At 38.6% G+C, this 27,010-nt stretch overlaps 8 protein-coding genes across 8 annotated transcripts; 5 read left to right on the top strand and 3 right to left on the bottom strand.

The window, feature by feature from the left end:
- Positions 1-3,935: 3,935 nt before the first annotated feature.
- Positions 3,936-5,426, top strand: SAPINGB_P002165 (uncharacterized protein; the record flags this gene model as incomplete). Its single annotated transcript, XM_031996885.1, has 1 exon — positions 3,936-5,426. The coding sequence occupies one exon, from the start codon at positions 3,936-3,938 to the stop codon at positions 5,424-5,426; it is 1,491 nt and encodes a 496-aa protein (XP_031852776.1).
- Positions 5,427-6,332: 906 nt separating this feature from the next.
- SAPINGB_P002164 (uncharacterized protein) lies at positions 6,333-7,155 on the bottom strand (the record flags this gene model as incomplete). The annotated part of the gene is made up of 2 exons (XM_031996884.1): positions 6,333-6,656; positions 7,126-7,155. The coding sequence occupies 2 exons, from the start codon at positions 7,153-7,155 to the stop codon at positions 6,333-6,335; spliced, it is 354 nt and encodes a 117-aa protein (XP_031852775.1).
- A 1,468-nt stretch (positions 7,156-8,623) lies between these two features.
- SAPINGB_P002163 (uncharacterized protein) lies at positions 8,624-10,234 on the top strand (the record flags this gene model as incomplete). The annotated part of the gene is made up of 1 exon (XM_031996883.1): positions 8,624-10,234. The coding sequence occupies one exon, from the start codon at positions 8,624-8,626 to the stop codon at positions 10,232-10,234; it is 1,611 nt and encodes a 536-aa protein (XP_031852774.1).
- A 380-nt stretch (positions 10,235-10,614) lies between these two features.
- SAPINGB_P002162 (uncharacterized protein) lies at positions 10,615-12,054 on the top strand (the record flags this gene model as incomplete). Its single annotated transcript, XM_031996882.1, has 1 exon — positions 10,615-12,054. The coding sequence occupies one exon, from the start codon at positions 10,615-10,617 to the stop codon at positions 12,052-12,054; it is 1,440 nt and encodes a 479-aa protein (XP_031852773.1).
- A 364-nt stretch (positions 12,055-12,418) lies between these two features.
- Positions 12,419-14,521, top strand: SAPINGB_P002161 (uncharacterized protein; the record flags this gene model as incomplete). Its single annotated transcript, XM_031996881.1, has 1 exon — positions 12,419-14,521. One exon carries the CDS (start codon positions 12,419-12,421, stop codon positions 14,519-14,521), a length of 2,103 nt encoding a protein of 700 aa, XP_031852772.1.
- A 5,424-nt stretch (positions 14,522-19,945) lies between these two features.
- SAPINGB_P002160 (uncharacterized protein) lies at positions 19,946-20,926 on the top strand (the record flags this gene model as incomplete). The annotated part of the gene is made up of 1 exon (XM_031996880.1): positions 19,946-20,926. The coding sequence occupies one exon, from the start codon at positions 19,946-19,948 to the stop codon at positions 20,924-20,926; it is 981 nt and encodes a 326-aa protein (XP_031852771.1).
- Positions 20,927-21,195: 269 nt separating this feature from the next.
- Positions 21,196-23,604, bottom strand: SAPINGB_P002159 (uncharacterized protein; the record flags this gene model as incomplete). Its single annotated transcript, XM_031996879.1, has 2 exons — positions 21,196-23,432; positions 23,598-23,604. 2 exons carry the CDS (start codon positions 23,602-23,604, stop codon positions 21,196-21,198), a joined length of 2,244 nt encoding a protein of 747 aa, XP_031852770.1.
- Positions 23,605-24,893: 1,289 nt separating this feature from the next.
- On the bottom strand, positions 24,894-26,384 carry SAPINGB_P002158 (uncharacterized protein; the record flags this gene model as incomplete). The annotated part of the gene is made up of 1 exon (XM_031996878.1): positions 24,894-26,384. One exon carries the CDS (start codon positions 26,382-26,384, stop codon positions 24,894-24,896), a length of 1,491 nt encoding a protein of 496 aa, XP_031852769.1.
- Between the last annotated feature and the right edge of the window lie 626 nt (positions 26,385-27,010).

Here is a 27,010-nt window from a genome sequence, read left to right as displayed (position 1 = left end):
TTTGAACAAAAAAAAACAGTTAACCGGGATCAGGATTAACTGCATAGAAGTCAACTTTGACTAAGACCTGAACCAAGAACTGGTTAGCAAAGATACATTAGACTTGAGAAAGCATGGACAAGAGGCTCGGATTGTCAACATGGGCTTAGCATAATAAAGACACGGTTAATCAGCAAGGGAATCAATCTTAAATGGGGATTGGGTCAAGCACAAACATCAACCTGGATCTGAAATTGAACCAGTACATGTGCAGAAAAGATATCTTGGATTTGAGAAAGCACAGATGAGACATCCAAGGCTTCAATGAGTGTCAGAATTTGAGTAAACAACAACTTGGGCCTCAAAAAAACAAAGACATGAAGGTTGACCGAGACTTGGACAACTGTATAGATAACTGCATGGTCATTAACTTGAGTCGGAAGTTAAACCAATTGTTGCTTCACAAGGATACTTTTGGCTTAAGCAAACATGGACAAGAGGCTCGAGTTGTCAACATGGGATCAGCAAAAATGGGAAAGGCTTCATCAACAAGGACATCACAGTTAACCAGAGCTTGGGTTTACTGCAAAAACCAACTTGGATCAGGACTTGAGAAAGAATAGATGAGACATTATAGAAAATAGTTTGGGTCAACATCAAAGACGTCAATGGATGTCGGAATCTGAGTGACAACTAAGGCTTTAACAAAACAAGGACATTGGCCATTAACAAAGGCATCTTGGACCTGAGAAGGCATAGATATTATAGAAACGGGCTTGGGTCAACATCAAAGACGTCAAGTTGACCGAGACTTGGACAACTGCATAAACATTAACATGAGTCCAAAATTAAGCCAAGAGTTAGCCAGCAAGGATACATTGGACCTGAACAATCGTAGACAAGGGGTTTGGGTTATCGACATGGGATTAGCACAACTGGGACACGGTCAATCAGCAAGGACATTATAGTTAACTGGTGCAAGGGCCAGAATTTGGACCGACGCATGTGAGAAAAATACCATGGGCCCGAGAAAGTCTGAATGAGAAGTCATGGAAAAGGGCTAGGGTCTTAAGGTATATGCGAGAAAGTAAACTGAGACCGAGGATGTGAATGGACTTGACTTAGTTTTGACCGGAGCTGATTCTCAAGATGTAAACCAGCTTGCAAGAAAATGATATAGCAAATATAATAATCGTAATCTATTTAATGTTAGTATGTAAAATTTTTTTTACCATTATCTATAGTACTTACTAAATTTTAGAAGAAGCGTCAATATAAAAACCCATTTTGAAGAAAACACAAACCCCAAAATAAACAAAAAAAAAGGACAAAAAAATCAAAGATGATCAAAGATAGCCAAAATAACAAAAAAGCTCCCGTTAGCGATACTACCAAGATACTAATTCCCCAGGAGTGTCAGTCTCCCAGGTAAAAGAATCACTTAAGTTTAAATAACAATATGATATTATTTACTAAACAAATTAAATCCTAATGTTACTGAAGTTTTCCAGGCTTCCAAACAAAAGAATTAAACCGGCTTAGTTTATTAGATAATTGCACAACCCCAACAACCACACAAATTAGATTCTAATACCGTTGGAGTGTCAGTCTCCCAGGTAAAAGAAACATTCAATTTCGAATAAAAATATGATCTTATTTACTACACCAACTAAATCCTAATGCTACTGAAGTTTCCAGGCTTCCAAGCAAAAAAATTAAACCGGCTTAGTTTATTAGATAATTGCACAACCCCAACAACCACACAAATTAGATTCTAATACCGTTGGAGTGTCAGTCTCCCAGGTAAAAGAAACATTCAATTTTGAATAAAAATATGATCTTATTTACTACACCAACTAAATCCTAATGCTACTGAAGTTTTCCAGGCTTCCAAGCAAAAAAATAAAATAAGCTTAGTTAATTAGACGATTGCACAACCCCAACAATCACACCAATTAGATTCTAATACCTCTAGAGTGTCAGCCTCTCCGGTAAAAGAACCATTTGGACTTAAATAGAATTGTTTAGAAGCAGCTGTGGTAGATAGGCCTTTGGGAAAAGAGGATGTCTGAATATAAAGAAAAGAGTGACGGATGATACTATAACAAGGAACGGGTATCTGATAACCAAAAGGGATATGTATAAGTATAAGTCTAGAGATATAGAGATAGGGGTAGGGATAGGTGGGAAGTGGCATATATATAATAAAAAAAAGAAAAAAAGTGATAAAAAAAAGTGCAATATGATAGAATAGGTGTCTGAATATGAATAAGAAGGAAAGTGAATGGTAAGAAGAAAGAAAAAAAAATTGAAAAGTTGGGGGGAAAGCCCTTAATTTATATCCACTTATTAAAATATCATAACATAGATTTTGTGAAAAAAAAAATCAGAAGTTTGCTTGCTTTTACTTTGAAAAAAAAAGATCGATTGCTTTTACTTTAAAAAGATAAAATAAATTTATGATCTGGTTTGTGGATTTTCTTAGTTGTATACATCTTCAGTCAATTACTTGTTTATTTATGACCCTATTATAAATCTGAAAGACTCAAATAAAAGATCATATGGAGAGCTTTCGAATGAATATAATCAACTTGATATTTTGGCTCATCTTTAGAGCTCAATTTATTTTAGAAAGATAATAATTTAGAATCTTGTAGGTATAATTACTTTAAAAAAAGTAATTTCGTTAAAGATGTTGTAAACTTTGGAAAGCTTTAAAGGCAGACGATGTTATAAACTTTAGGGGTTTTTAAAAGCAATTTCTTTAAAAATGTGGTGAAACTTGGTAATCTTTTAAACAACTTGCTTTTACTTCAAAAGGTAATTAAGAGTTTCATGATTTGGCTTGTAAATTTCTTTACTCATATACAAATTCGGCCAATTACTTGTTTATTTATAATCCTATTATAAATCTGTGAGATTCAACTAAAAGATCATAAGAAGAGCTTTCGAATGAATATAATCAACTTAATATTTTAGTTTATTTTCAGAGCTCAATTTATTTTAGAAAGATAGAAATTTAGAATCTTGTGGGTATAATGATTTTGAAAAAAGTAATTTCTTTTAAAATGTTGTGAACTTAAAAAAGTATTTAAAAGCAATTTTTATGAAGATGTTATAAAATTTAGGGGTTTTTGAAAGCAATCTCTTTGAAGATGTGGTAAACGTTGATAAGATTTTAAATAATTTCTTTGAAAATGTTGTAAAAGTTGCAAAGCTTTAAAAAAAAGTTTGCAGTAATAGTCCGCTCAGATCAAACTGAGTCATCATGTTGAAAGTTTATTTTTTTAAAGCACTGGATTGAAATTTTACATTAAGCCAAGTAAGATTCTTAAGGAATATATGATTTTCATGTCCAGATCAAATGAAAGTAAAGGTATATTAGGTTTCGATTATAAAATGAAACCTGGTATATATATGTGTTTTTATAGATTTGTATTTAAATAAAAAAACAAATAAAACAATAGTGGTCGTTTGTAATGTAATCATTTTGTTAATAAAACCTAGGCATAAAGAAAACAATGATCTGTGTTAAAAGTTTACTTCTGAGAACTCCGAAACCCGAGCTAATAAAATTAAGGGTGGTGCCGTGCTATGGAGAACCGTTTCCAAGCCACAAAATGAAGATCCAAGGGTAATATATCTTGCTCAATTGATTGACAAGTGTCAAGAAGTCCTTAAAGATCACTTTTAAAAAGAAGAGTTTTTCAAATATTTTAGCTTACCTGTTTTGATGAGTAGCTTTTTAATGAGGTTGCTTGCCTGATTATTTTATTTTGGATAACGGGAAGTTCAGAATGATAAAAATGGGTTGAGCCACAAATGTACTCTAACCCGGGGAAATGCTGATGGAGTTTGATATGAATAATTTGTGTGACCATTAAATTTTTTTTTCCATTACCATTCTCGTTTCTCACTCTCACCTGTTTCTCCAATTATCATTCTAGATAACCACAATGACTACATCATCTACCGTAAAACTTCCCAATGGAGTCGAGTATATCCAACCAACGGGTCTTTTCATAAACAATGAGTTTGTGCAGTCCACCAAAGGCGAAACCATCAAGGTAATTAATCCTGCGACCGAGGAGGAAATTGTACAAGTATATGCAGCTGATGCTACTGACGTTGACTTGGCTGTAAAAGCTGCACGAAAGGTATTTACTACTGTTTGGAAGAACTATAGTGTCGATGACATTTCGCGACTGCTGTACAAACTAGCAGATCTAGTGGAAAGGGATGCGGAACTTTTATCTGCAATTGAAGCTGCAGATTCAGGGAAACCGCGAGCCCAGAATGCACTGGGAGACGTTCAAAGCACAGTTCACTTGTTTCGATACTTTGCAGGATGGGCTGATAAGCGAAGCGGGACTGTGTGCGAAAATGACCCTGAAAAGTTTGCGTATGTGGTACACGAACCACATGGCGTTTGCGGACAAATTATCCCATGGAACTATCCTTTGGGCATGGCGTCTTGGAAAATCGGGCCTGCCATTGCTGCAGGGAATGTAATTGTTCTAAAACTTGCGGAAAATACCCCATTGTCTGTGCTTTACGTTGCCAAGTTAATTGTGGAAGCTGGGTTCCCTCCAGGTGTTATTAACATAATCAACGGGTATGGCTCTGTTGCTGGATCGGCGCTTTGTACACACCCGGATGTGGATAAAATTGCGTTTACTGGGTCTACTGTGACTGGTTCACTTGTGATGAAGATGTGTGCCGAAACTCTCAAGAACTTGACTTTGGAGTGCGGTGGCAAGTCTCCGTTACTTGTATTCGAGGATTGCGACTTTCAAGAGGCGGTCAAATGGGCACATAATGGTATCATGAGCAACATGGGTCAGAATTGTTCTGCGACCTCGCGTATTTATGTGCAAGAGAGTATATACGACAAGTTTGTGGAAGCTCTCAAGGAGCAAACGATTAAAGAGTCCAAGGTTGGAGATGTTTTTGATGACACAGTGACTCACGGTCCACAGGTTTCGGCCGTACAACAGCAGCGTGTTTTGTCGTACATTGAAAAGGGTAAGGAAGAAGGTGCCCGGGTTGTTCTTGGAGGGCATGCAGTTTCTGGAAAGGGGTTTTATGTTGAGCCCACGATTTTTGCCGACGTTGAGGACAATATGACTATAGTTCGCGAGGAGATTTTTGGGCCTGTAGTTTGTGTGGGGAAGTTTAAGACTGAAGAGGAGGCTATTGCTCGTGCCAATGACACAACGTATGGGCTTGCAGCCGGTGTGTTTTCTGGCAGCATTGCACGAAGTCTTCGGGTGGCACGTGCGTTTCGAGCAGGAACAGTGTGGGTGAATAGTGCTAATCTGGAATCACCCAAGGTTCCGTTTGGTGGGTTTGGTATGAGTGGTATTGGCACGGAGCTTGGAGAATATGGATTAGATATTTATTCAGTGAAGAAGGCTATTACAGTGAATATTGGTATTAAGTTGTAGGCATAGCCATATAAGGGGGTTTATGTCAACCAAGTTTCGCAATAATTATTGATTTTGATCAAATAACAGTAATAGAGTTAATTTGATATTAGGAATTGAATGCTTATTGTTTTTTTGTTTATTTATTAATAGTTTTTTAATGGTTCAGTCATAATATCGTCATTTTTTTAATTTTTTTTTCATGTATAAATTAAAGTTTATAAATTTAAAAATGAGGGTGCAAGATGTTTGTCAATGTAACTCACCATATAATAAGAATATAAAGAAAAATTACAATTAATACTTTAAAGTATTAAGATCTTAATATAAATTTATAAATCATTTAAACAATTAGTTTTAAAAGCATCTCAATTTTTAATTAAAAATATCTCAATTTATTTTAGTCTTGTCAATTATCTTAAAATGGTTTTATATTCAAGAAAAATTGGCACTATGGCCGAGCGGTTAAGGCGAAAGATTAGAAATCTTTTGGGATTTCCCGCGCAGGTTCGAGTCCTGCTGGTGTCGTTATCTTTTTATTATTTTTAAAAAAAGTAGAAGAAATTATTTTTATTTATTTTTAATTTTAAATTAAAGAGAATCCATGTAAGATGTTGTTTACAATTATAGTATCACTTTCAAAAGATTCTGAATACAAGCTTCTTTTTGATTTTTTTTTTAATTACGATTCATTTGTTTTTCTTTTTGTATAGTGTAAGTCGTCATACTCTAGGGAATAGATTTTTTTTTAATATTCATAACAAGACGTCAACGGGAGAGAGAGGGAGAATTACAAAACAAAAGAGTAAATATTTAATAGTAGTAAAAAAAACAAGGGAGAGGTATTATGGATGAAGAGAAGAGTTTAATGAGAGAGAGAGAGAGAGAGAAAGAGATTTAGCATGTCAATGAGAGAAAATGACCAGCTTAGTGGTGGAGGTCATGAGCGGGCTCAATGACGAACCAGTCCTCAACAACAGGCTCAGCACCCTCAGCAACGGGAGCGTGGGACTCAACCTCAACGGTGGAAGACTCGTAGGCAGCAAGGTCAGCGGCAACATCACCCTCAACGGCGGGGGGAGCAGGGGCAGAGGGGGAGACCCAAGGCTTGACAGAACCCTGAGCGTCAGCGACAGTAAGAGGAGGAGCCTTGTAGCCCTTGATTTCCTTGACATAAAGGTCCTGGATAAGGTTGCATCTGACAGCGGAGACAGACATGGCACGTCTAGCGACGACGACGGGGGCTCTGCGCTAGAGAAGAGGGTTAGTACATGAGTTTTTATAATGAAGAAAAATGAAGACCAAATAGTTTCAAATGAATTGTCTTTTTAGATTTCTGTACAATCAATTGTCACATTGAGGGTATCTTATATATATTAATATAAGTCTAGTTCATTGACTGATGGGGGTATTTTAGTCTTTGGTTGTTGTTGAAAGATGTATGGGCTGGAATTTTTTTTGTAGGAAAAATTTGACCAATGAGGTGTGAGAATAGTAGGGAAAATACGGTGGTTTGCGGAGGTTTACACCTTTTTTTTTTCAGTGTTGTGAAGGAGGCATAATTTTTTTTTTACATAGCTGTTGAACATTGAGAGAGTAGTAGTAGGTATGTGTTATACACGCGCAGCACAAATGACAAATTGAATATTTAAAAAGTGTAAAGACATTGAGATTTTTCGAACTATTTGGTCTGCATTTAGAGAATCAGCAGAAGACATACAGCAGCGACACGGAGAACAGCGGCGATCATTGTGGATGTGGAGATGGAAAGAGAGGGTGGTGTTGAAGGGGATGATGATGATGATGGTGGTGGTGGTGGTGGTGGCTGAGAGGAGAGAAAAAAAAAAATTCGTTTGGTTGGGCGGTTGGGTGGGAAGCGCAGATTTCAGACCAGCCAGCCAGCTAGTCCGCCAGCCAGTTTGCCAGCCAGTCAGTTAGCCAGCCAAAGAAAACAGAGTCTGAGAGGGTTAGGGTAAGAGTTGTAGTGCGCTCTGAGTGGCCAGAAATAAAAGAATGCGGCAATGACAAACCTCCCAAAAAAAAAATTGTAATTAAAAAAAAAATTAAAATTAAAATTAAAATTAAATTTAAATTTAAGGTTGTAACAAAATTTAAAATGTAACAGAGTTAAAATAAAGCATAGTTAAAATTTAACAAAGTTAAAATCTACTTTTTACCGCTTGTAACCGACCATCACTGGTAAAAAAAATAAAAAGGACTTGTCTGTCTACCCCACAGACAAACACGAATGGCTACGTTGAAAAATTCCCCCACAAAAAAACCCGCCCTTCAACCCGGTACTTGTATCCGGCACATCAAAACGGATTCTCAAGACTACCTTGATATATATTTCTTCATTGGTCTTTAAAGTAGTAGTTAATATATTTGTTTATAATTCTTTCCTCCACTCAGCTGGTCACCCACACAGCCAAACATACCTCGGTGACCGTGACAGCGGTAGGCTGATTCGGTCTCATTAGGAATACGGTCCCTTCCCCAAAATGTCAGCAGAACTTTAGGCCATAACGGCCTTTGAATACATTGTTCAGATCTAAGAAAGAGGGTCATTCTTTTTTTTTTTTTATTTTAAACATTTAAAAAAAGAGTGTTCCGGCGTGACCAAAACATCTCTCCGAAATGACTTTTCAAAACTATGAGACACCCCACTTCCTCTCTATTTACCCCCTCCCCTCCCATTCCTCCCTTTCCGCTGTTACCACCGCCGGTTTTGAAGAGAAGTGGAGAGAAGCTTTGGAGCACCTGTCCGCTCCACCGTATATAAACCTTCTCATGGCCACCCGCGGGGGGTTGCCAGTTTTTTTTTTTATTTTTTTTTTGTAGGTGAAAATTAAAAATTAACAGTCACTTGCATTTGGCCCCCATCGGAGTGCACATCGGCGGGTAATCAACAAAGCCAGATGTTTTTGGCAAAAAAGCGCCTCTTTTGACGCTGAGCAAAGTGATTTCTCTTGTATTATGGCGTGGTAGTGGTTATGAAGAGACCTAATTAAAAATCCCCCACCGGGGCTTTTTTTTTTCCCCACAAGATTGTAAAAGTTGTGCTATAAAAGGATCTCCAAACGCTCCTAAATTTCTTAAACTTTTTTTCAAAAAAAAAAATACATATTCTTTCCCCCTTCTTTAACTCACCCTTTATATTAATTATATATCTTTTCTCTTTCTCTTTCTATTCTTCATTTCTATTCAAATCATTCACAATGAACAGAGCTGCTCTCATTGCTCAAACTTCCCGCAGAATGACGCGGTTATCAACCCACTTTTGTGGAGCCCGTTCTGTCGCATCCTTCGTCAAATCCCACGACAAGATTGCCAATCCCGCAGACACTCCCTACTATGTTAACAATTCATTTGTTCAATCCAATACCGACTCCTGGATCGATGTCCATGACCCAGCAACAAATTATCTTGTGACCCGTGTCCCGCAAAATACCTCTGACGAGCTCACAGCCGCTGTTGACGCTGCTGAAAAGGCCTTCAAAACTTTCCGTAACACTTCAGTTCTTTCCCGCCAACAAATCGCCTTCAACTTTGTTCGTCTTATTCGTGAAAACTGGGACAGGCTCGCAGCTTCCATTACTCTCGAACAGGGTAAAACTTTCCCTGATGCCCGTGGTGATGTCCTTCGTGGTCTTCAGGTCGCAGAAACTGCCTGTGCTGTTACCACTCAGCTCACTGGAGAGTTTCTTGAAGTCTCCAAGGACATGGAAACTAAAATGTACCGCGAACCTCTTGGTGTCGTGGCTGCTATCTGCCCCTTTAACTTCCCTGCTATGATTCCTCTCTGGTCTATCCCTCTGACAATTGCTACCGGTAATACCCTTATTCTTAAGCCATCTGAGCGTGATCCTGGCGCTGCTCTTATTCTTGCCGATTTGGCGCGTCAAGCTGGTGCCCCCCCAGGTGTCGTCAATGTCATTCACGGTTCTGCTCCCACTGTTGATTTCATCTTAGACGAGCCTCGCATCAAGGCTATTTCCTTTGTCGGCTCCGACAAGGCAGGCAAGTACATTTATACCCGTGGCACTGCCAATGGCAAGCGTGTTCAGGCCAACCTCGGTGCCAAAAACCACGCCGTGTTGCTTCCAGATGCCAATAAGAATTTTGCCATTAACTCGATTGTGGGTGCCGCTTTTGGTGCTGCGGGCCAGCGCTGCATGGCTCTCTCGGCCCTAGTTGCGGTGAGCTCCGCTAAGGAGTGGGTATCCGACATTGCATCGCTGGCAGCCAACCTTAAGGTTTCTGGTGGCTTTGTGGAGGACACCGATGTCGGCCCCGTAATCACCCCGCAATCTAAGAAGCGCATCATTGAGATTATCGATGATGCAGAACGTGCCGGCGCAACCATTCTGCTAGACGGTCGCAATTACACCAATCCTGATTTCCCCAATGGCAACTTTGTTGGCCCCACAGTTATTACTGGAGTCAAGCCTGGCATGCGTGCATATGACGAAGAGATTTTCGGTCCTGTTTTGGTTGTTGTTGAGGTTGACACTCTTGACGATGCCATTGAGCTGATCAACAAGAACAAATACGGCAACGGTTCTTCTATTTTTACCCAGAGCGGGTCCACAGGCTACAAGTTCCAGAAGGAAATCGAGGCTGGCCAGGTCGGTATTAACGTTCCCATCCCTGTACCTCTCCCCATGTTTTCCTTTACCGGCAACAAGGGTTCCTTCCTTGGAGATTTGAACTTTTACGGTAAGGCAGGTGTTTACTTCCTGACTCAGTACAAGACTGTGACTACTCACTGGCGTGCTGAGGATGCTTTGGCCACCAAGGCTTCCGTGAATATGCCGACCCAGTCGTGATGAGATGGAGTGCAAATAGTTTAGTCTATATTAATATAAAAGTTTTTCAAAGTTATTTAAAATATCATGAGTCAAAAAAAAAATTGTTACTGAACAATAAGTTGTCATAATAAAGCTCTTACTAGAATTTTCCATGGCCCCCACCTCTAAACAAATATATAAGCGCAGGGTGCTGCTCTATTTTAAAAAAAAAATTTTTTCACAACTACCAAAAACATATAGATTAGAGTAAAAAAAAAAAAAAAAATTAAAAAACCGCTCAAATCAAGATGATCTGTTCAAGACCCTCATCTTTAGCAGCGGCAGCTCTACGCCGAGGGAGCTCGGTTCTGCGCCGTCGATTTATTCAGCAGCAGCAGCAGCAACAACCGCAATACCCAATGAATCCATTTAGATCTACTACTATTCGCGCGTTTCATGCGTCCGCCCAGATGCTGTTCAAGGATCCTTACAAGGTTCTAGGAGTAAGCAACAGCGCTTCTGCTGGCGAAATCAAAAAGGCATACTACCAGCTGGCCAAGAAGTACCACCCAGATGTCAACAAGGAATCTGGTGCTGACGAAAAGTTCCAGGACATTCAGTCTGCATATGAAATTCTCTCTGATGCAGACCAAAAAGCCAAGTACGACCAGTTTGGCGCGGCTGCATTCGACCAATCAGCAGGAGGCGGCGGTCACGGCCCAGGAGGCGCTGGGTTTGGTGGTGATGGACCATTTAATCCGTTTGGCGGGTTTGGTTTTGGTGCTGGCGGTGGCGGTGGTAGTGCCGGACCGTTTAGTTTCCACGATATTTTTAATGACGCTTTTGGGCGTGGCCGTGGAGGCGGGTCAGGTGGCGGTCGCGGAGCTGCACGCGAGCGCATGGCTTACAAGGGAGACGATATTGAAATGGCCACGACAATTACGCTTGAGGATGTGGCCCAAGGTACTTCTAAGTCTATTTCATACTCAACAGTGGACGACTGTGGTACCTGCCACGGTACCGGCATGAAGACCGGTGAGAAACGTAAGACGTGTCCGTCGTGCCATGGCACAGGTACCGCAATGCATGTGATCCAGGGCGGGTTCCAAATGGCGTCGACGTGCGGCACCTGTGGTGGTACAGGTGTTGTGATTCCCAAGAGCGCTGAGTGTGGCACTTGCCATGCCCATGGCGTTGTTAACAACACACGTACCGTTACAATTGATATTCCTGCGGGTATTCAAGACGGTGCTCGTCTGCGCGTGGCTGGTGGTGGTGATGCACCTGAGGTGCTTGCTGATGCCAATGTTCAGCGTATTCGCGGTGACCTTTATGTCCGGGTTAAGGTTGCTCCACATAAGGTGTTCCAGCGTTCTAAGTCTGATCTTCTTTACACAACGACGGTGCCATTTACCACTGCTGCGCTTGGTGGTACGATCGAGGTCCCTATGTTGGACAAGAAGAAGATTCGTCTGAAAGTTCCTCAGGGTGCCCAGAGCGGCATGGTGATTACTGTGAATGGTGCTGGTTTGCCTATTGCTGGCCGTGGTAATAGTGCAAAGGGTGACTACAAGGTTTCGGTTAATGTCAACATTCTTAAGCCCACAACCGCAACACAAACTGCACTGCTGGAAGCTCTGGCCGATGCATTTGGAGATAGCACGGCACGCCGTGTGAGCCCGACATGGAAACCAGAGCCCAAAGCTGATGGTGGTGCTGGCGCCGAGGCTACTGAGGCCACGGACTCATCGTCAGACTCATCTAACAAATGCGAGCACCCAGGGTTCCTTAAGAAGTTGTTTAACTTGGTGACGCAGGCGCACGAAAAGGACCAGAAGGCCAAGAAGGAGAACCAGTAAACATTTGGTGAATGAACCGGGTGCTTTTATTTTTTGGTGGTGATTTATTTGTTTGTAAATATTAAAGTATATATATATATATGTTATTATAATAACTAGTCTATCTAATGTCCATTACTCGAGAAATCCCCAGCAATTGTGTATTTTCCCAAACAAAGACACGCAGTATTTTAAAAAAAGCGGCCTTTTTTTCCCCACACTCTTTTTTTTTTTTTATTCTACAATCTTAACAATCTCAAACCTTTTTTTATACAATCCAAAACCCTCAAAAAAAAAAAATAGTCCTATTTTCCTATCAGTTAGTCTATTAATTATTAATAAAATACGATTTTTTTTTCAAATAAATAATAATAAATAAAAAAAAATGTCCCGGCCTAAAAGCGCCATCGAAAACTTACCTGACGATGTTCTATTCATCATCTTTGCGTACGCTCCAGAATTGCGAGCAGCGTCCCGGCGTCTCCATGCAGCCGCAGAGCTTCGTGATCGCCACCTATTGCTCCATTACTTATCGCACGGTGGTCGGCCCAGGTCCAAATCTTCTTCTTCTTCTTCTTCATCTGCAAATACTACTGCCGCCACCACGGGGACCGCTCCTCCGACTCCTCCTTCACCAGAATCTTCAGTCTCACTGTCTTCTATTGCCACACCCTCAGTGTTTGACGAGACAGTTCTACTCGAGCGGGTCCGCTCAGACCCTGTAATTAGCGCCTTTTTGGAAAAAGTCTCGTATTCAACGTCATCATCATTATCTTCTTCTTCTTCCTCGAGAGTCTCCGACAGAGCTCTTCTGGCTCTGTTCCGACGTGACGTATGTTTTTTCGATGAGTCCCACATCATAACGCCGCGGCCAGATGCCGAAATCGAAATCATAGAAGACCCGTCGATTGCAGTGACTCCATCTGCAAGTGCACCAGAACCTCCCTCTGGCACGTGCCACTGGCAAGTCGTACGTGACCCTGCACAAGGAGCACCGGCCAGCGGGACATGTGTACGTGCCCGTGGGGTACACTGGTTATGGTTACAACACCGCACGCGACTTGCTCCTGGGTTTCGGTACCGAATACTTTGCAGTCTTCGAGCCAGTAATGCATTTGCACTCAACACAGTCAGGTTCATGGTCCAAGAAAATCCGTATGTGCGACAAGCGTTCCAGCCTTACGCGCCGGTCGCTGCTACAGCCGGTCAACATGGAGTCTTAGGGAATGAAAGAACTGCAGGAGGGACCATGTACCTAGGCGAGATTGATGTTCTGATGCCACCATCACCTGGGATTGTGGTTGTAGAAGGTGTGCGCAATGGGGCTTCGGGTGCATGGGTGATTGGGTCCAGTGACGATGATGGCGACGAAGATATGGACGAGGCTGACGAGCCAAGTGATATGGAAGAAGAGGAGGAGGAGGAGGTGGAAGAGGAGGTGGAAGAGGTGGAGGTTGTTGTAAGCCAGCAATCAAATGTTAACGAAGAGCACCGGCAGAATAATATTAATACTGAACCCTCAGACCCATCGTCATCGTCATCATTTCGGTATTACTTTATGCATGATGAAGACGACGAGCTACTAGTTTCAGAACCCTCGACAGCCGGCGGTGGAGCTACTCCGCAGTTGCCCATACCTGGGGTGTCTGTTGGCACTATGACAGGACTTACTTCCCCCCCGCACACAGTAGTGGTCCCCGCGTCATCTCTTCCGCGCACGCCATCAGGTGTGAGTGGCAATGGATCGCACGACGCTCTTCATCACCATTTGCAGCTTCATAGACAGCTTGCGCAGATTGAACGTGAGCGCAGCTTCGAGGACGCTGTGGCCGCCGCAGACGACCCAGCGGCCCGAGCTCGAGCACACCGTAGACTTTTGAGACTGCGGTACGGCGCTCACGGGTCTGCAGCATATGCCGGTAATAGTAGTCTTTCGGTCTCGGTGTCTACGTCAGTATCTGGGGCCACGACCCCCAAGTCTCCACATTTCACAGAGCGTAGTCGTGCAACCAGTTTTGCAGCCATGGCTCGTGCACGGCCTGGCAGCAGCTCATTGTCGACAAGTCATATTCCTTCGCTGGCTACAGGGGGGGTAAGAACTTCTGGGTCTGTCGGAACTGCTGTGGCCACTATGACAGCTGCGGTTTCGCAAACCCCAGGGATGCGAGCCATTAGGCAAGCACAGCGACGTGCGCGCAAACTAGAGGCAATTGCAGCTGCAGCACGGCCTGCTGGGCGGTGGCCTCAGGTAGTGTTTGATATTGAAGACACGAGCGTGGGGATCAATCGTGGGTTGCAGTTTAATAGTTTATGGTTTGAGCAGGTTGCCCCATTACAAGAATTACAGCCTAGGCCACGCGACTGGCATGCAGTGGCTCCAGGGTCCAAGGAACTTCCTACGCTGGAGAGGTTAGGATTGGTGACGCCGGATGCTCGGGAAGTATTTGCACGGTTTGCTAGGCATAAGATTATGACTGGGCAGAGCTGATGTTGGGTGTGAATGAGAGTGTTTTGAGTAAGCAATTGTAGTCTACATTTAAGGCTTTTTTTTTTCTTTTTTTTTTTTTTTTTTATAAAGGCAGTTTAACGGTTGGTGAATAAAAAAAATCAAATTCGGAATTAAAAAAAAAAGATTTTCAAGCTTCCCTGCCAGGGGTCGAACCTGGAATCTTTCGCTATGTAACCATTAATGATCGTAGGCGAACGCCTTGCCATTGGGCCACAAGGAATAACTTGTTGAAAAACAATTAATATTGAATTAATAAAAGGCCCCTGGAATTTAAATTGTAAAGTTGCAAAAGATTTTTTTTTGTATTTTGTTCCTCGTAAGCTGGCATAGGGGAAAGGGCTAGATGGTGTAAAGGATAACACGTTTGCTCGAAAGCGGAAGATACTGGGTTTGATTCCCAGAATACCCCCTTTTCCTGAGGATGTGTACGGGAGTATACACCTAGACTGAAAAACCATAGGCTACCCTGGTTACAGGAATGCCGACTCTTCCGTACAGTCTAAATAGCCTGCAGGTGATTGCGGGCCGTATCTCTGACGGAAGAGATTAAGAAATACACAGGCGTCCGTGAAGATAAGTGGAAATGGGTTGGGAAGGTTTTGGGACCGACAGACTGGTTCTCCCTGTTCCTCGTAAGCTGGCATCAGGGCCCATCTTCCGGGCTACCGGAGACGCACAGAACAGAAACCACCCGTACTAAAAAGGTACAAATGAAAACCGGCAAGTCACATAGTCAGACAATAAAAGGATAGCGCAGATGCTGATGTTATATAGTTCTATAACCCTTGAATAAAAACAAACAAACAAACAATCGTAAGCTGGCATCAGGACTTATTTTCGGGCTGTTGGAGATGCAATGTTGAAGCCAAAATTAAAAGTTTATTATTAAAATGAAAAGATATATAGTATGGACAAGAAGGATAGCGCAGATGCTGATGTTATATAGTTCTATAACCCTTGAATAAAAACAAACAAACAAACAATTTTTTGTATTTTTTAATTTGATATTTATATTAATTTTTTTTATTTATAAATAAAAACAATTTTAAAATTAAAATGACACCAAAGTGAATAAAAAAAAAATAAATAAAGTGGAGCCTTAGATAGTGTATGTGGGGAGGAGGTGAGGGGAGAGAGAAGTGAAGTTGAGAAACAAATTAAAAGAAAAAAAGGAGGAGGAAATATTAACGGCAATTGAAATCCCCCCCCCCAAAAAAAAAATAAAAAAATAAAAATATCTTTAATGGGTTTTGAGTGGACAGGTAGTATCGACTAAAAAATATTATGGTCTACACTAAAAAAAAAATAAAAATAAAAATAAAAGACGGGCATCTGAGAAAGGTTTTTGTGTTTTAAACCATATATTTAGGAATATTGACAGCAAATTTCTTTATAACGATTTTTGCGACATTCCAACTAGTTTAGATCGTATTTTTACTACGGTTAAGATGAGTGGATTTTTTTTTAATTAATTAATTAAGTTATTAAGATATTAAGTAAATATATAATTCTTTTTTCTTCTTCTTCTTCTTTCGTTTAAAGATTTTTTAAAAAAAAAAAAAAAACTCAATTGAGAATTTTTTTTAATTTTAAAAATTTTCTTGAAGAGAGCAAGTTTTTTTTTGTTTTTTTTTTTTATCATTGGGACTAAACAAGAAGATAAATTTACTCAGATAGTGGGGGATAAGGAATGTGATAATAAAGGAAATGTGATAGACACTACAAACTAAAAAAAAATTAAAATAAAATAAAACTGTTTTTAAAAAGAAATCTCCCACTAAGGGGCTCGAACCCTTGACATTTCGGTTTCACATGTGTTTATTTTAACACTTAATTGTAAAAGCCGAACGCTCTACCGACTGAGCTAAGCGGGACTTAGCTTTTGTTGTAGCTTTAGATGTTTTGCAAATTATAACAGATTGGAACAAGAAAGCTATAAAATCTTAAGTATTTTTTTTTAGATTTTAAAATTGTTTATGATTATGATTTTTAAATATTTATTATATAAAAATAAGTCTAATTCAAAAAAAAAGTCTTTTTTTTAATCTTTTATTAGTTTTTTTTGTTTTCTTTCTAGTTAAAAGAGGGATTTTTAAAACAAATGATAAAGTGAAAATTAAAAAAAACAAAAAAAAAAAAAATGATAAAATTTAGAAATTAATTTTCGTCATTTGTTGTAATTTAGATTCTTTAAAGTAAATATATATATTTGCTGAATAATTTATCCACATGGTCCATCACATGGAATCAAAAAGAAGAAATTCTTTAATTTTTTTTTTTTTCTTTAAAAGGCTTCATGATAATAATCATATTTACTTTAACCATCGATTTGCTTAGTTAGTTTGCTTATTCAGATCCATATGACTGGGATAGTTATTTCGCGCATGTAGTTTGCTTATGTAATTTTTTTTCTCTCTCTCTCTCTCTCTCTTTTGTTATTAACAATTCAGTTTAAATAAAAAAAAATGAACATTTCTCGGCTTTGTGGCGCCGTTTTTTTTACATCTTCATCATCTCCATCTTGTTCATTTTAAAGATTGCGATTTCCAGAAAATTAATTTTTTTTTTTATTTTATTTTTTTATGATCCACAATTACAACTACAAAAAAAAAGAAAAAACTTTTTGAGATATAACAGTTCCTTTCTTCTTCACATTTATGACTTAATTTAATTTTTTTTTTTAAATCAAACTGATTTTTTTTTTCAAATATATGAGGCTACATTAATAATTGTTTTGATATATATTGATGTAAAAAAAAAAAAAAGGTGTTACCATTATTGATAAAAAAAATAAAAATAAAAATCTCTCAAAAAAAAAAAAGTTTTTATATATATATATATATTTTGTTTCAAACTTGTGATGATGATAATATAAACTTCACCAGTGTTTAATTGATTCAGTCATCTATTGTTGAACTTCATAATAAAATGGCATGACATAATGAAGATCAATGATTATTAAAAGTGTGAGCATTTGTGACAGAGAAGAAGAAGTTTAAGAAAAAAGAAAAGGAAGAACCTTCAGTTTGCGTTGTTTTCTGTCAAATTTTCAATTGTAGAAGAAAAAAAAAAAATTCTGTGGGATGATTACTTTACTTGATTTGACCTAATTTGGCTTTTCTGGGGTACAATAATATGTCTTTTCATTTCAAGTCTCTCTCACTTTTTTTTTTCTCTCGAGATTTTGTTGTTGAAAACCATTTAAAAAAGAAAAAAAATTTTTTTTATGTAGTTTTTTTTTTTTTTTTTTTTTTTTTTTACTTTAACTCAACATTTTTGATACGCTTACTTTGGGGTTTATTTTCAATATTAAAATCTTCATTTGAATTTAGGTCCTCACATGTTTTTTTTTTCCATGGCAATACTCCCTTTTTCCTTTGATTCTTTTTTTTACCCCTGAGAAATATCGAGGCAAGAAAGAATTTTTTTTTTTAAATCTCTGGGGAAACTAAATCAAACTTCCCCGAAAGGCAAAATATAAAAAAAAAATTATATATATATATATAGGAAGAAAGAAAGAAAGATAGAAAAGAGCAAAAGCGAACCAACTCCGGGGAAATGCCGCCCAACATGGCATTATACGGCTTTTTCCTTTTTTATTTTAATTTTTTTTTATATAAGTCTCCCTCCAAGGGGTTCTTTTCCAGAGGAGTAAATTTAAAAAAAATGAATAAAAAAAATTTTTTTTATATATATTTGTATATATTTGTATATATCTATATATCTATATATATATATATATTGATATGTAAATAAATCCAATATTGATGCGTCTTCTATTTTTTTTTATGAGTACACTAAAGGGAGAAAAAAAAAGTCACCAGTTCTTTTTACAAAGAAATGATTTGTTTGTTTGTTTTTTTCCTTTAAAATTATAATTATAATTAATCATATTGAAATATCAAACATCCATTAAAAGTAGAATTTGTAATTTATATAAAGAATATATATCATTATATTTAAAGAGTAAATAAAAAAAAACAAAAAAAAGAGATAAAGATTATCATAATTTTGATATGAAAAAATAAAAAAAAAACCCCCCCTTCCAGCCTTATAGTCTTTAAAAGAATAAAAAAAAAAAAAAAACCGTCTCCGGTAACCGTTTCCTCAAAATGGCCTTTGCTGTTGTTGCTGTTGTTGTTGTTGTTGTTGTTGTTAAAGTTGGTCTAATTTTTATTAAGAAAAGGAAAAAAAAAAAATAAAATAAAGTAAAAAAATAAAATAAAAAGTGGTGTGTAGACAGCCGTGCGTTAAGTCAGCCTTACCACATGACAGAATCACGTTAGAAATTTCTGGAGATTCGGGAAAAATTGCGCAAAAAAAAAAAAAGTCAGTTAGGAATATTCAAGTTGAGGATTTTTTAGAAAAAAAAAAATAAAATAAAAACATAATTATAATTATATATTTCTCTCAATATTATAAATTTTTTTCTTTTTTTTTTTTTATTTTGAGACATTTTTATTTTATAAAAAAATCAAATTTGATTCTATTTTTTTTTTAAATAAAGAAAAATAAGATATGATAGAAAATAAAGAATAGTCAATTTTTTTTTTTTTTGATATCAATGTTTAAAAAGAAAAAAAATAAAATTCCCCATATCATTAGTTTGTATGGCATATAATAAATAAAGAAATAAATAAAGAAATATAAATAAACCTATCTAATAAATATGCTTATAAGCTTAAGTATTATCTTTTTTTTTTCTGGTACTCAAATTTTATGTCGGGGTCTCTCTTTCTCTCTCTTTGTGTTTCTGGGCAAATGTGTGGTTTATTTTGGCAAACTGGGCAAAAAAAAAAGGGCTTCTTGAATTTAATTTTTTTTTTTTTTTTTTTTTTTTATGGGGACCAAACAAGTTTAGCAAACGGCTGACGGCACCAGACAAAAAATAAAAATAAAAAAATAAAAAAATAAAAAAATAAAAAAAAAAAAATCTATGTAATTCCACACTCGTGTAACTAACTATTTACTAACTAACTTAATAACTAACTAAATGACTAGGTTGGTAAATCCCGAATTAATCACCAATAAACCAAACCAAAGGAAATGAAAGATCTGATGACTTTTTACGTGATATTCTCACGGGTTTCTCTTGGTCTCATTTCCGAAAATAAAAAAAAAAAAAAATCAACTGTTATTATTCCAAATCTATTCTTTTTGTTCCTTTCTCATCCTACTACTACTACTACTACTACTACTACCCCTTTTTTTTTTTTTAAGTTATCCCAGATATAAAAGGTCAAGGTCTTGGCCTCAATGTTCCTTTTTTTTTTCTTCTTCTTCTTCTTCTTCTCATCATCAAACAATCATATCTCAATTCACAACCATTTAATCTCATCTTATCTATAATAATATAATATATATCATCCAACATTGATCATCTCAAATATTAAACCATTAACAATGTCACCATTAGCAAGTCTATTTGAAAGAGGTAACGAAGTCCTCAATATTAACAACGCTGACGGTGCTGATTTCCATATCACCACCCACGGTTCCGATTGGCTTTGGTCTGTCTTCTCCATCTTTGCCTTGGTCACTCTTCTTGTTCTCGGTTTCTCCTTCACTAAGCCTAAGAATCAACGTACCTTCCTTCATGTCATTGCTCTTGGTCTCATTGCTCTCTCTTACCAGTACTTCACTCTTGCTTCTAACCTCGGTTGGGCCCCTGTTCATGCCGAGTTTAACCATGTTACCACTAGTGATCAGTCAAAGACTCCTGGTATGAGACAAATCTTCTACGCTCGTTGGGTCAGTTACTTTGTTGCCTTCCCTACATTCTTCCTTTCCTTTGCTGTTCTTGTTGGTGAAACCTGGTCAAACACTATCGCCATCATCATTTGCGAAGAACTCACCGTTGTCTCTCTCCTTATTGGTACTCTGATTCACTCTACCTACAAGTGGGGTTACTACACCTTCGGTCTGGCTGGTTTCTTCCTTGTCGTTTACTACCTTGTCTTCTCCTACAGAGTCGCTGCTCAGAGCCAGGACAAGTCTGTTGCAACCCATTCTTTCGCCATCATTGGCGGTGCAATCGTCCTTCTTATGCTCTATCCTATTGCTTGGGCTCTTTCTGAAGGTGGTAACGTCATCCAACCTGATTCTGAAGCTGTCTTCTATGGTATCCTTGATATTGTCTTCTTCATCCTCATCGGAACCTTCTACCAGATCTTTGTCTCTAGATCAATTGACTTTGTCGGTGAAGGTGTCTCTGGCTTCGATTACCGCGTCTTCACTTCCCATGGCCCTAGATCTGTCCCAGCTGTCGCTTATCCTTCTACCAAGGAGGAAGAGCTCCCCACACCCCCTGCTCAGTCTAGACCTTCTGAAGCCACTGCCCATACCGCTGAACCCACTTCTGCTGATGTTGAGCAACAAGTTTAAAAAGATTGACGATTAGAAAGTTTTCTTTCCTATCTCTCTTTATAGTTCTTTTATTTTTTTTTCTTCTTCTTTCAACGCCAATGACCTTATGACGTTACGATTTTTATGATTTTGCTTTTTTTTTCAATTGTTTATTGAACCCTGTTTTAATTTTTTTCATCCCATCCTCCCTCTCACCATGTATATACTCGGTTCTTACTTTATTTAGTAAAATTCTAATAAAAAAAACTTTAAAATTTAAATTCTTTTTTTCTTCTTCTTCTCCCTATTCACTGATTCACACCACTACTTTTTTTAAAAAATGGTCTCATCAGCCTATGTCTATATTTATTTGTCATTTTTGTAGTAACACTTTTCTGGTAAGGATTGGTTGAAGTATAATCCTTGTAAAATTCATACTTGTAAAACCCTAACACTTTTTCATTCCCATAAACTGGGGTCGGCCGTTTCATCGGAGTTGCAAAGTAACTTGCAAAGTTCCTTCCCCCAATACTTGTTCCATTGTTCCCTGCACTAAATATGGTATAATTGCTTCCATATTCCGTTGCTGTGCTATTATAATTATCTTCTTCTTCCCCTTCCCCTTCCTCTTTCTCTTCCTCTTCTTTCCCTCCATCCACATCTCCATCTCCATCTCCATCCCCAGTATAAGCCTTAAATTGATTCACTCCAGTAACCCCACCAATGTTGGTCACTTCCCGGGGTGCTCCAACCATCACAACCCCGGCCCCACCACTTCTCCCAATCGTCGACCGCAAGCACCTCAGCTTGTCGTCAAGTCGTAAGACTCCCTGCATAGACGCACTAATTTTTCCGCCATTATAACTTTTCCACTGATTTTCGTAATCTTCCTTGTCTTCGTCGTCATATTCATCTTCATCTTCATCGTCATCTTCATTCCCCTCATCTTTATTCGGGTCAGGACTTTTTACTGTAGAGTGTTTGCTCATTTTGTTATATCCTTCATTTTGTAAAGTCACACCTACTACTTTCCCAATTTCTAATGGAGATGGAAACTCGTACACTGACAAAAATTCATCCTCAAAGTCTGTTAATGACCCTGAAAATGACCCATTTCTAGTTCCTTGTCCTTCACTAACCCCGGGAATCCGGATATTCTTTTTTGCCTGCCGTGAGGGAGCTAATCTTAATGTATTTCCAAACTCTTTATCCACTTTTGTCTTTTTCTCATTGTTGCCAATCGGACTGGAGAGCCCACTTTTCTCAGAAAATTCCGTTTGTGGCGTGTTAAAGCTTTCCAAACAATGGCCTCCACCACTATTACTATTACTATTACTACTGCTCAAAATACTACCATTGCGGCTGCAACTACTTCCTCCGCTACCACAACCACTCTGGAAACTCCCAGTCTCTAAACACCGAGCAGTATGGAAAGTTTCGTATCCGCCCTCCGTCATCGAAACTGAAGAAGACCCAGATCCAAGCCCTCGCAAGCTCATGTTACGCACCTCAGACTCTAGCTCCCCAATCCGTCGCCAAAGCATAACTATCCACATCTGGTAGGAATTCCCATGAACTGACTTTTGCTGCAGGTCGTCTCCCAAATTATCGGCATCACACGCCTTCATCAGCTCATTATAAATTTCTTCATTTGGCAACGGTAAACTGTTCTTGTTTCTCAAAGGCTGTTGTTGCTGATATCCTCTCATCAACTTTGCAATATCCTCCTCATGGTGTTTCCATAGCTTGTCCACATTTTCCCGTAAAGTCAACAATGAACCATCAAGCTCTGCCATTCTTTCATTAAAATTTTTCAAACAACAGCTCCCAACTTCTTGTTGTACCATCATTTTTTTCAACTTTTTCTCCTCCTCCTCATACTCGGCCCCCTCATTCACCACAGTTCCAGCCGCACTAATCTTTGCTGCAAGCTCCCTCAACTCACTCTCAAGTGCTCCTAAACGTCTCGACACTTCGCGCTGTGCAAATTCCTGCTCCAACTCATCGCTTGCTGATTTTTCCTTCTGGATTCCCTGTTTCTCCAAGCTTTTCAGTCGTTTGGCCATAACTTGCATTTGTGACTCGCACGACCGCGACAAGTTCATGGTTTGTAAAACAACTTTTGACAGTTCCGTAACCCGCTCATCTACCATCACAATATCATCCGCCGTCACTCGGTTCTTGGCCGCTTCCGCCAGTTTCTTGTCAAACCGATCTGATAATGTGAGTAGGTCACTGGAATTCACAATGTGTTCTGATTCTACCAGCCGTGCTAGGACGCTGTTACATACCCCGCGCTCAATGTCGTCTAGCGACAGTGACAGCGATCCTGTATCAATTTTGGTTTGTGGCGATGAGGTAGTACTACTACTAGTAGTTGGATCCATCAATTCTTTGCTTTTGACCAACGTTGTTGATCCATGTAAAGTATTGTAAACAATTGATTCCTTAAGACTCTTGACCAAGTCACAAATCTTGGGCGATAAATCTGCTGCCAGTGCCATGGAATTTTTACTTTCACTACCATTGCTTCCACCTCCGCAATCTTTCGAGAGTACCAGCATAAGGTCTTGAATAAACGTGTCAACCGTTGAGTCGCATTCTTTTCTAGACTCGTTTAAAGTCAAGGCACTTGAATCTTATGGTAAGTGGTAGGCATATGTTAGATGTGTGCCTAGAGGAACGATTATTTTTTTTTTCTTGAACATACCAGACATTGTTGAAATTTACGAGAAATGCCACCTCTTTTAAAGCAAAGAGAATTGTGTTGATATCCCACTTTATTTAAATTTAAGTGATGAAGTTATAGTAAGAAAAATAAAACCAGAAAGATAATAAATGAAATAGATATATTCTCTCGAGAAACAACATTAGAAAAGTTGCTTACATCTACAAATGAAGAAAGAGTATTAAAAAACTAAAAAATTAAGCCCTACGGGGGGCTCGAACCCCCAACCTTGAGATTAACTCTTATTAAGAGTCTCACGCTCTACCGATTGAGCTAGCAAGGCATATAACTTAAAAGTGTAAAATCATGATAATATTTATCATTTCTGCATTAAAAGTTAAGCTTACCTAATTTTAAATGTTATTTTAGGGGAAAGGGCTGGATGGTGTAAAGGATAACACGTTCGCTCGATAGCGGAAGATACTGGGTTCGATTCCCAGAATACCCCCTTTTCCTGAGGATGTGTACGGGAGTATACACCTAGACTGAAAAAAAAAACCACAGGCTACCCTGGTTACAGGAATGCCGACTCTTCCGTACAGTCTAAATAGCCTGCAGGTGATTGCGGGCCGTATCTCTGGCTGAAGAGATTAAGAAATACACGAGCGTCCGTGAGGATAAGTGGAAATGGGTTGGGAAGGTTTTGGGACCGACAGACTGGTTCTCCCTGTTCCTCGTAAGCTGGCATCAGGGCCCATCTTCCGGGCTACCGGAGACGCACAGAACAGAAACCACCCGTACTAAAAAGGTACAAATGAAAACCGGCAAGTCACATAGTCAGACAATAAAAGGATAGCGCAGATGCTGATGTTATATAGTTCTATAACCCTTGAATAAAAACAAACAAACAATGTTATTTTTTTACGGGCTGTTGGAGATGCAATGTTGAAACCAAAATTAAAAGTTTATTATTAAAATGAAAAGATATATAGTATGAATAAGAAGGATAGCGCAGATGCTGATGTTATATAATTCTATAACCCTTGAATAAAAACAAACAAACAAACATGTTATTTTTTTTTATGTTATTTATTTTTTTTGCAACTTTATAGATTACCCTCTTGTTGTTAAAAATTTCTTTAATCATCAAAGTATATATATATATTAATTAATGGGTCATTACATCATGGTCTATCGTAACTTCTATCTTACAAATAAGTGCCTTTAATAAAACGTAATGGACACCCGAAAGATTGTTTTTTTTTATGATTTTTCTTTATAAATTGTCATAATCGAATAGTTAGTCAAAAAAAAAAAGATAAAATCGAAAGACAACTATTATTCGGAGATTGCTCCAACTTCAGGCTTGCCGCCCTTGGGGTGCAGACGAATGTACTTGTCGCACACTGGAATTTCGTCGTCAATGTGGCCAATCACAATAACGGTGCCGGACCAATTGTTAATAAAGGCCTTACATTGCTCGACGCGCCAGCTCTCCATTGCTGAAAAAGCTTCGTCAAGAATCAAAAGATCGGGTTTCTTGACAACACTTCTTAAGAATAAAACAGTTTTTTGGTCACTTAATGAAAGATCGTAAAGCTTGGCAGTGGGGTCCAGTTCAAACTCTTCAATCAGGTCATTGATGTTCTTGGTTTGTTCTGAGGTCAAGTTTTTGGGAGGAATCATAGAACCCACAATGTAGCCAGTGGCAATGGAATCAAAAACAGTGTATTTGGAAGGGAAAATGGCATGGATTTCAGGAGAGGTATGGCCGATGGCGTCATTAATGTCGAAATAGTTGTGCTTTCCAGTTTCACGAGGCTCACCATTGATGACAATCTTAGAATTCCAAGACTGAGGGTGGTCAGCCGTCAAAAGAGAAACAAGAGTGCTTTTGCCAGAACCATTGTCACCACGTAAGTGCCACTTTTCACCCTTGTTGACAGACCATTCCAGCTCATCCAAAACAACCTGACCACGGTAGCCAATAGAGACTTTGTCTAGTTTGATAACCTCTTCATTCTTTTCAGCAGTGAATTCAAGTTCGCGAGCACGCTTGGATTTCTTTGCAATAATACGGGCAGCATCGACTTCCTTTTGCTTCAAAAACTCAAGGTAATCAAAGATTTCTTCCTTTGGACCTTGGCGGTCAACGCCATTGGCATCGGTGATGGCAACGTGGGTAATCCAAGAGGGGTATTCGTCTTGAATGCGGAGTCCAAGAACAACATGGGGATTAGGAGGAAGAGCACCAAGAATTTCAGAAAGAATCTTACGGGATGGAGGGTCGAGACCAAGATAGGGCTCGTCAATGAGCAAAAGACGGGGTTCCTTAAGAAGAGCTTTTGCTAGACGGGCACGGCGCATTTGGCCATTGCTGAGACCGACAATCCAACGGTTATGGAATTCATCAAGCTTGAGGGCTTTCATGGCATGTTCAATTTTGTCTTTATTTGGGCCTGCCTGGGTTCCAAATGTTTGGCCCAGGTATTCGCTTAAAGGGATATCGAATTCATCGCGAAAGTGTTCGTAGCGAGCGGAAAGATGAGTAGCAAGAACAGAACCTTTGAACTCAACAAGCTGAATGGCTTGGGAAGGCCAAATAGAGTTTTCCAAGAAGGGGTATGTACGGGAGAGAGCAGGTGTTGGGATGTGTTTTGCGCCAATGACGCTAAGAAGGTCAAGTTTGCGAGGCCCAGTGACTGCCCAGCGTTCGTTGGGGTTAATGGTGAGATTGATTGGATTAGGGAACAAAGGCTTGGAAACCTTATCCATAAGAGGTCGGACAAGGCAGTTTTCCAGTTTGATAACTGGCAATTGCTTTGACATTTTTTTTTTTATTTTTTTCTGTTTAATTTGGGTTCGAGAGAATGAAATTTAGATGTTTGGAGTATTTTGGAGTTTTTCATATAAATAAGTGAAATAAAAAAAAAAAAAAAAAAAGAAAAATGCTGGAGAATGTTTCGGACCGATCCGACTAAATGACTCACTTGGGTTAGGGTTTAAAATTATTATTTTTCATATGTGTTAAGTAAATAGCTTTCATAACAAATATTAAAGATCAAAACAGCACTTTGCGGCTTAAAGTGAGAGGTTGGAGAAAAATAATTCTTTTAATGTGGGGGAGTGAGCGAAGACTTTTTGTTAGCAAAACTTGTCCCCTCCTCTTCTGAGTGCGGGAAAATGTTGATTAAATCCATAACTTTACCCCACAATGGGACCTTAGTCGATTAAACGAAGAAGCTTTTTTAAAATTTATTTATGTTTTTTTTTTGTATGGAAATTCTAAAAAAATATATATATATATATATATATATAAAAGAAGTCATTTCAATAGCATTAATAAAAAAAAAATTGAAATTCAAGTATTGAGGCATTGAATGTGTCATTTTCAATGGAACAATTGATTCAAGATCAACTTGTCATTCTGCAAAGTCTTTTCACAACGGAATAAA

Source organism: Magnusiomyces paraingens, assembly GCF_902498895.1.
Source record: "Magnusiomyces paraingens strain CBS 517.90 genome assembly, contig: contig2, whole genome shotgun sequence".
In the NCBI taxonomy this organism is placed as follows: Eukaryota; Fungi; Ascomycota; class Dipodascomycetes; order Dipodascales; family Dipodascaceae; genus Magnusiomyces; species Magnusiomyces paraingens.
The sequence above is the reverse complement of the archived record's forward strand: the minus strand, read 5'-3'. Positions and strand labels throughout refer to the sequence as shown.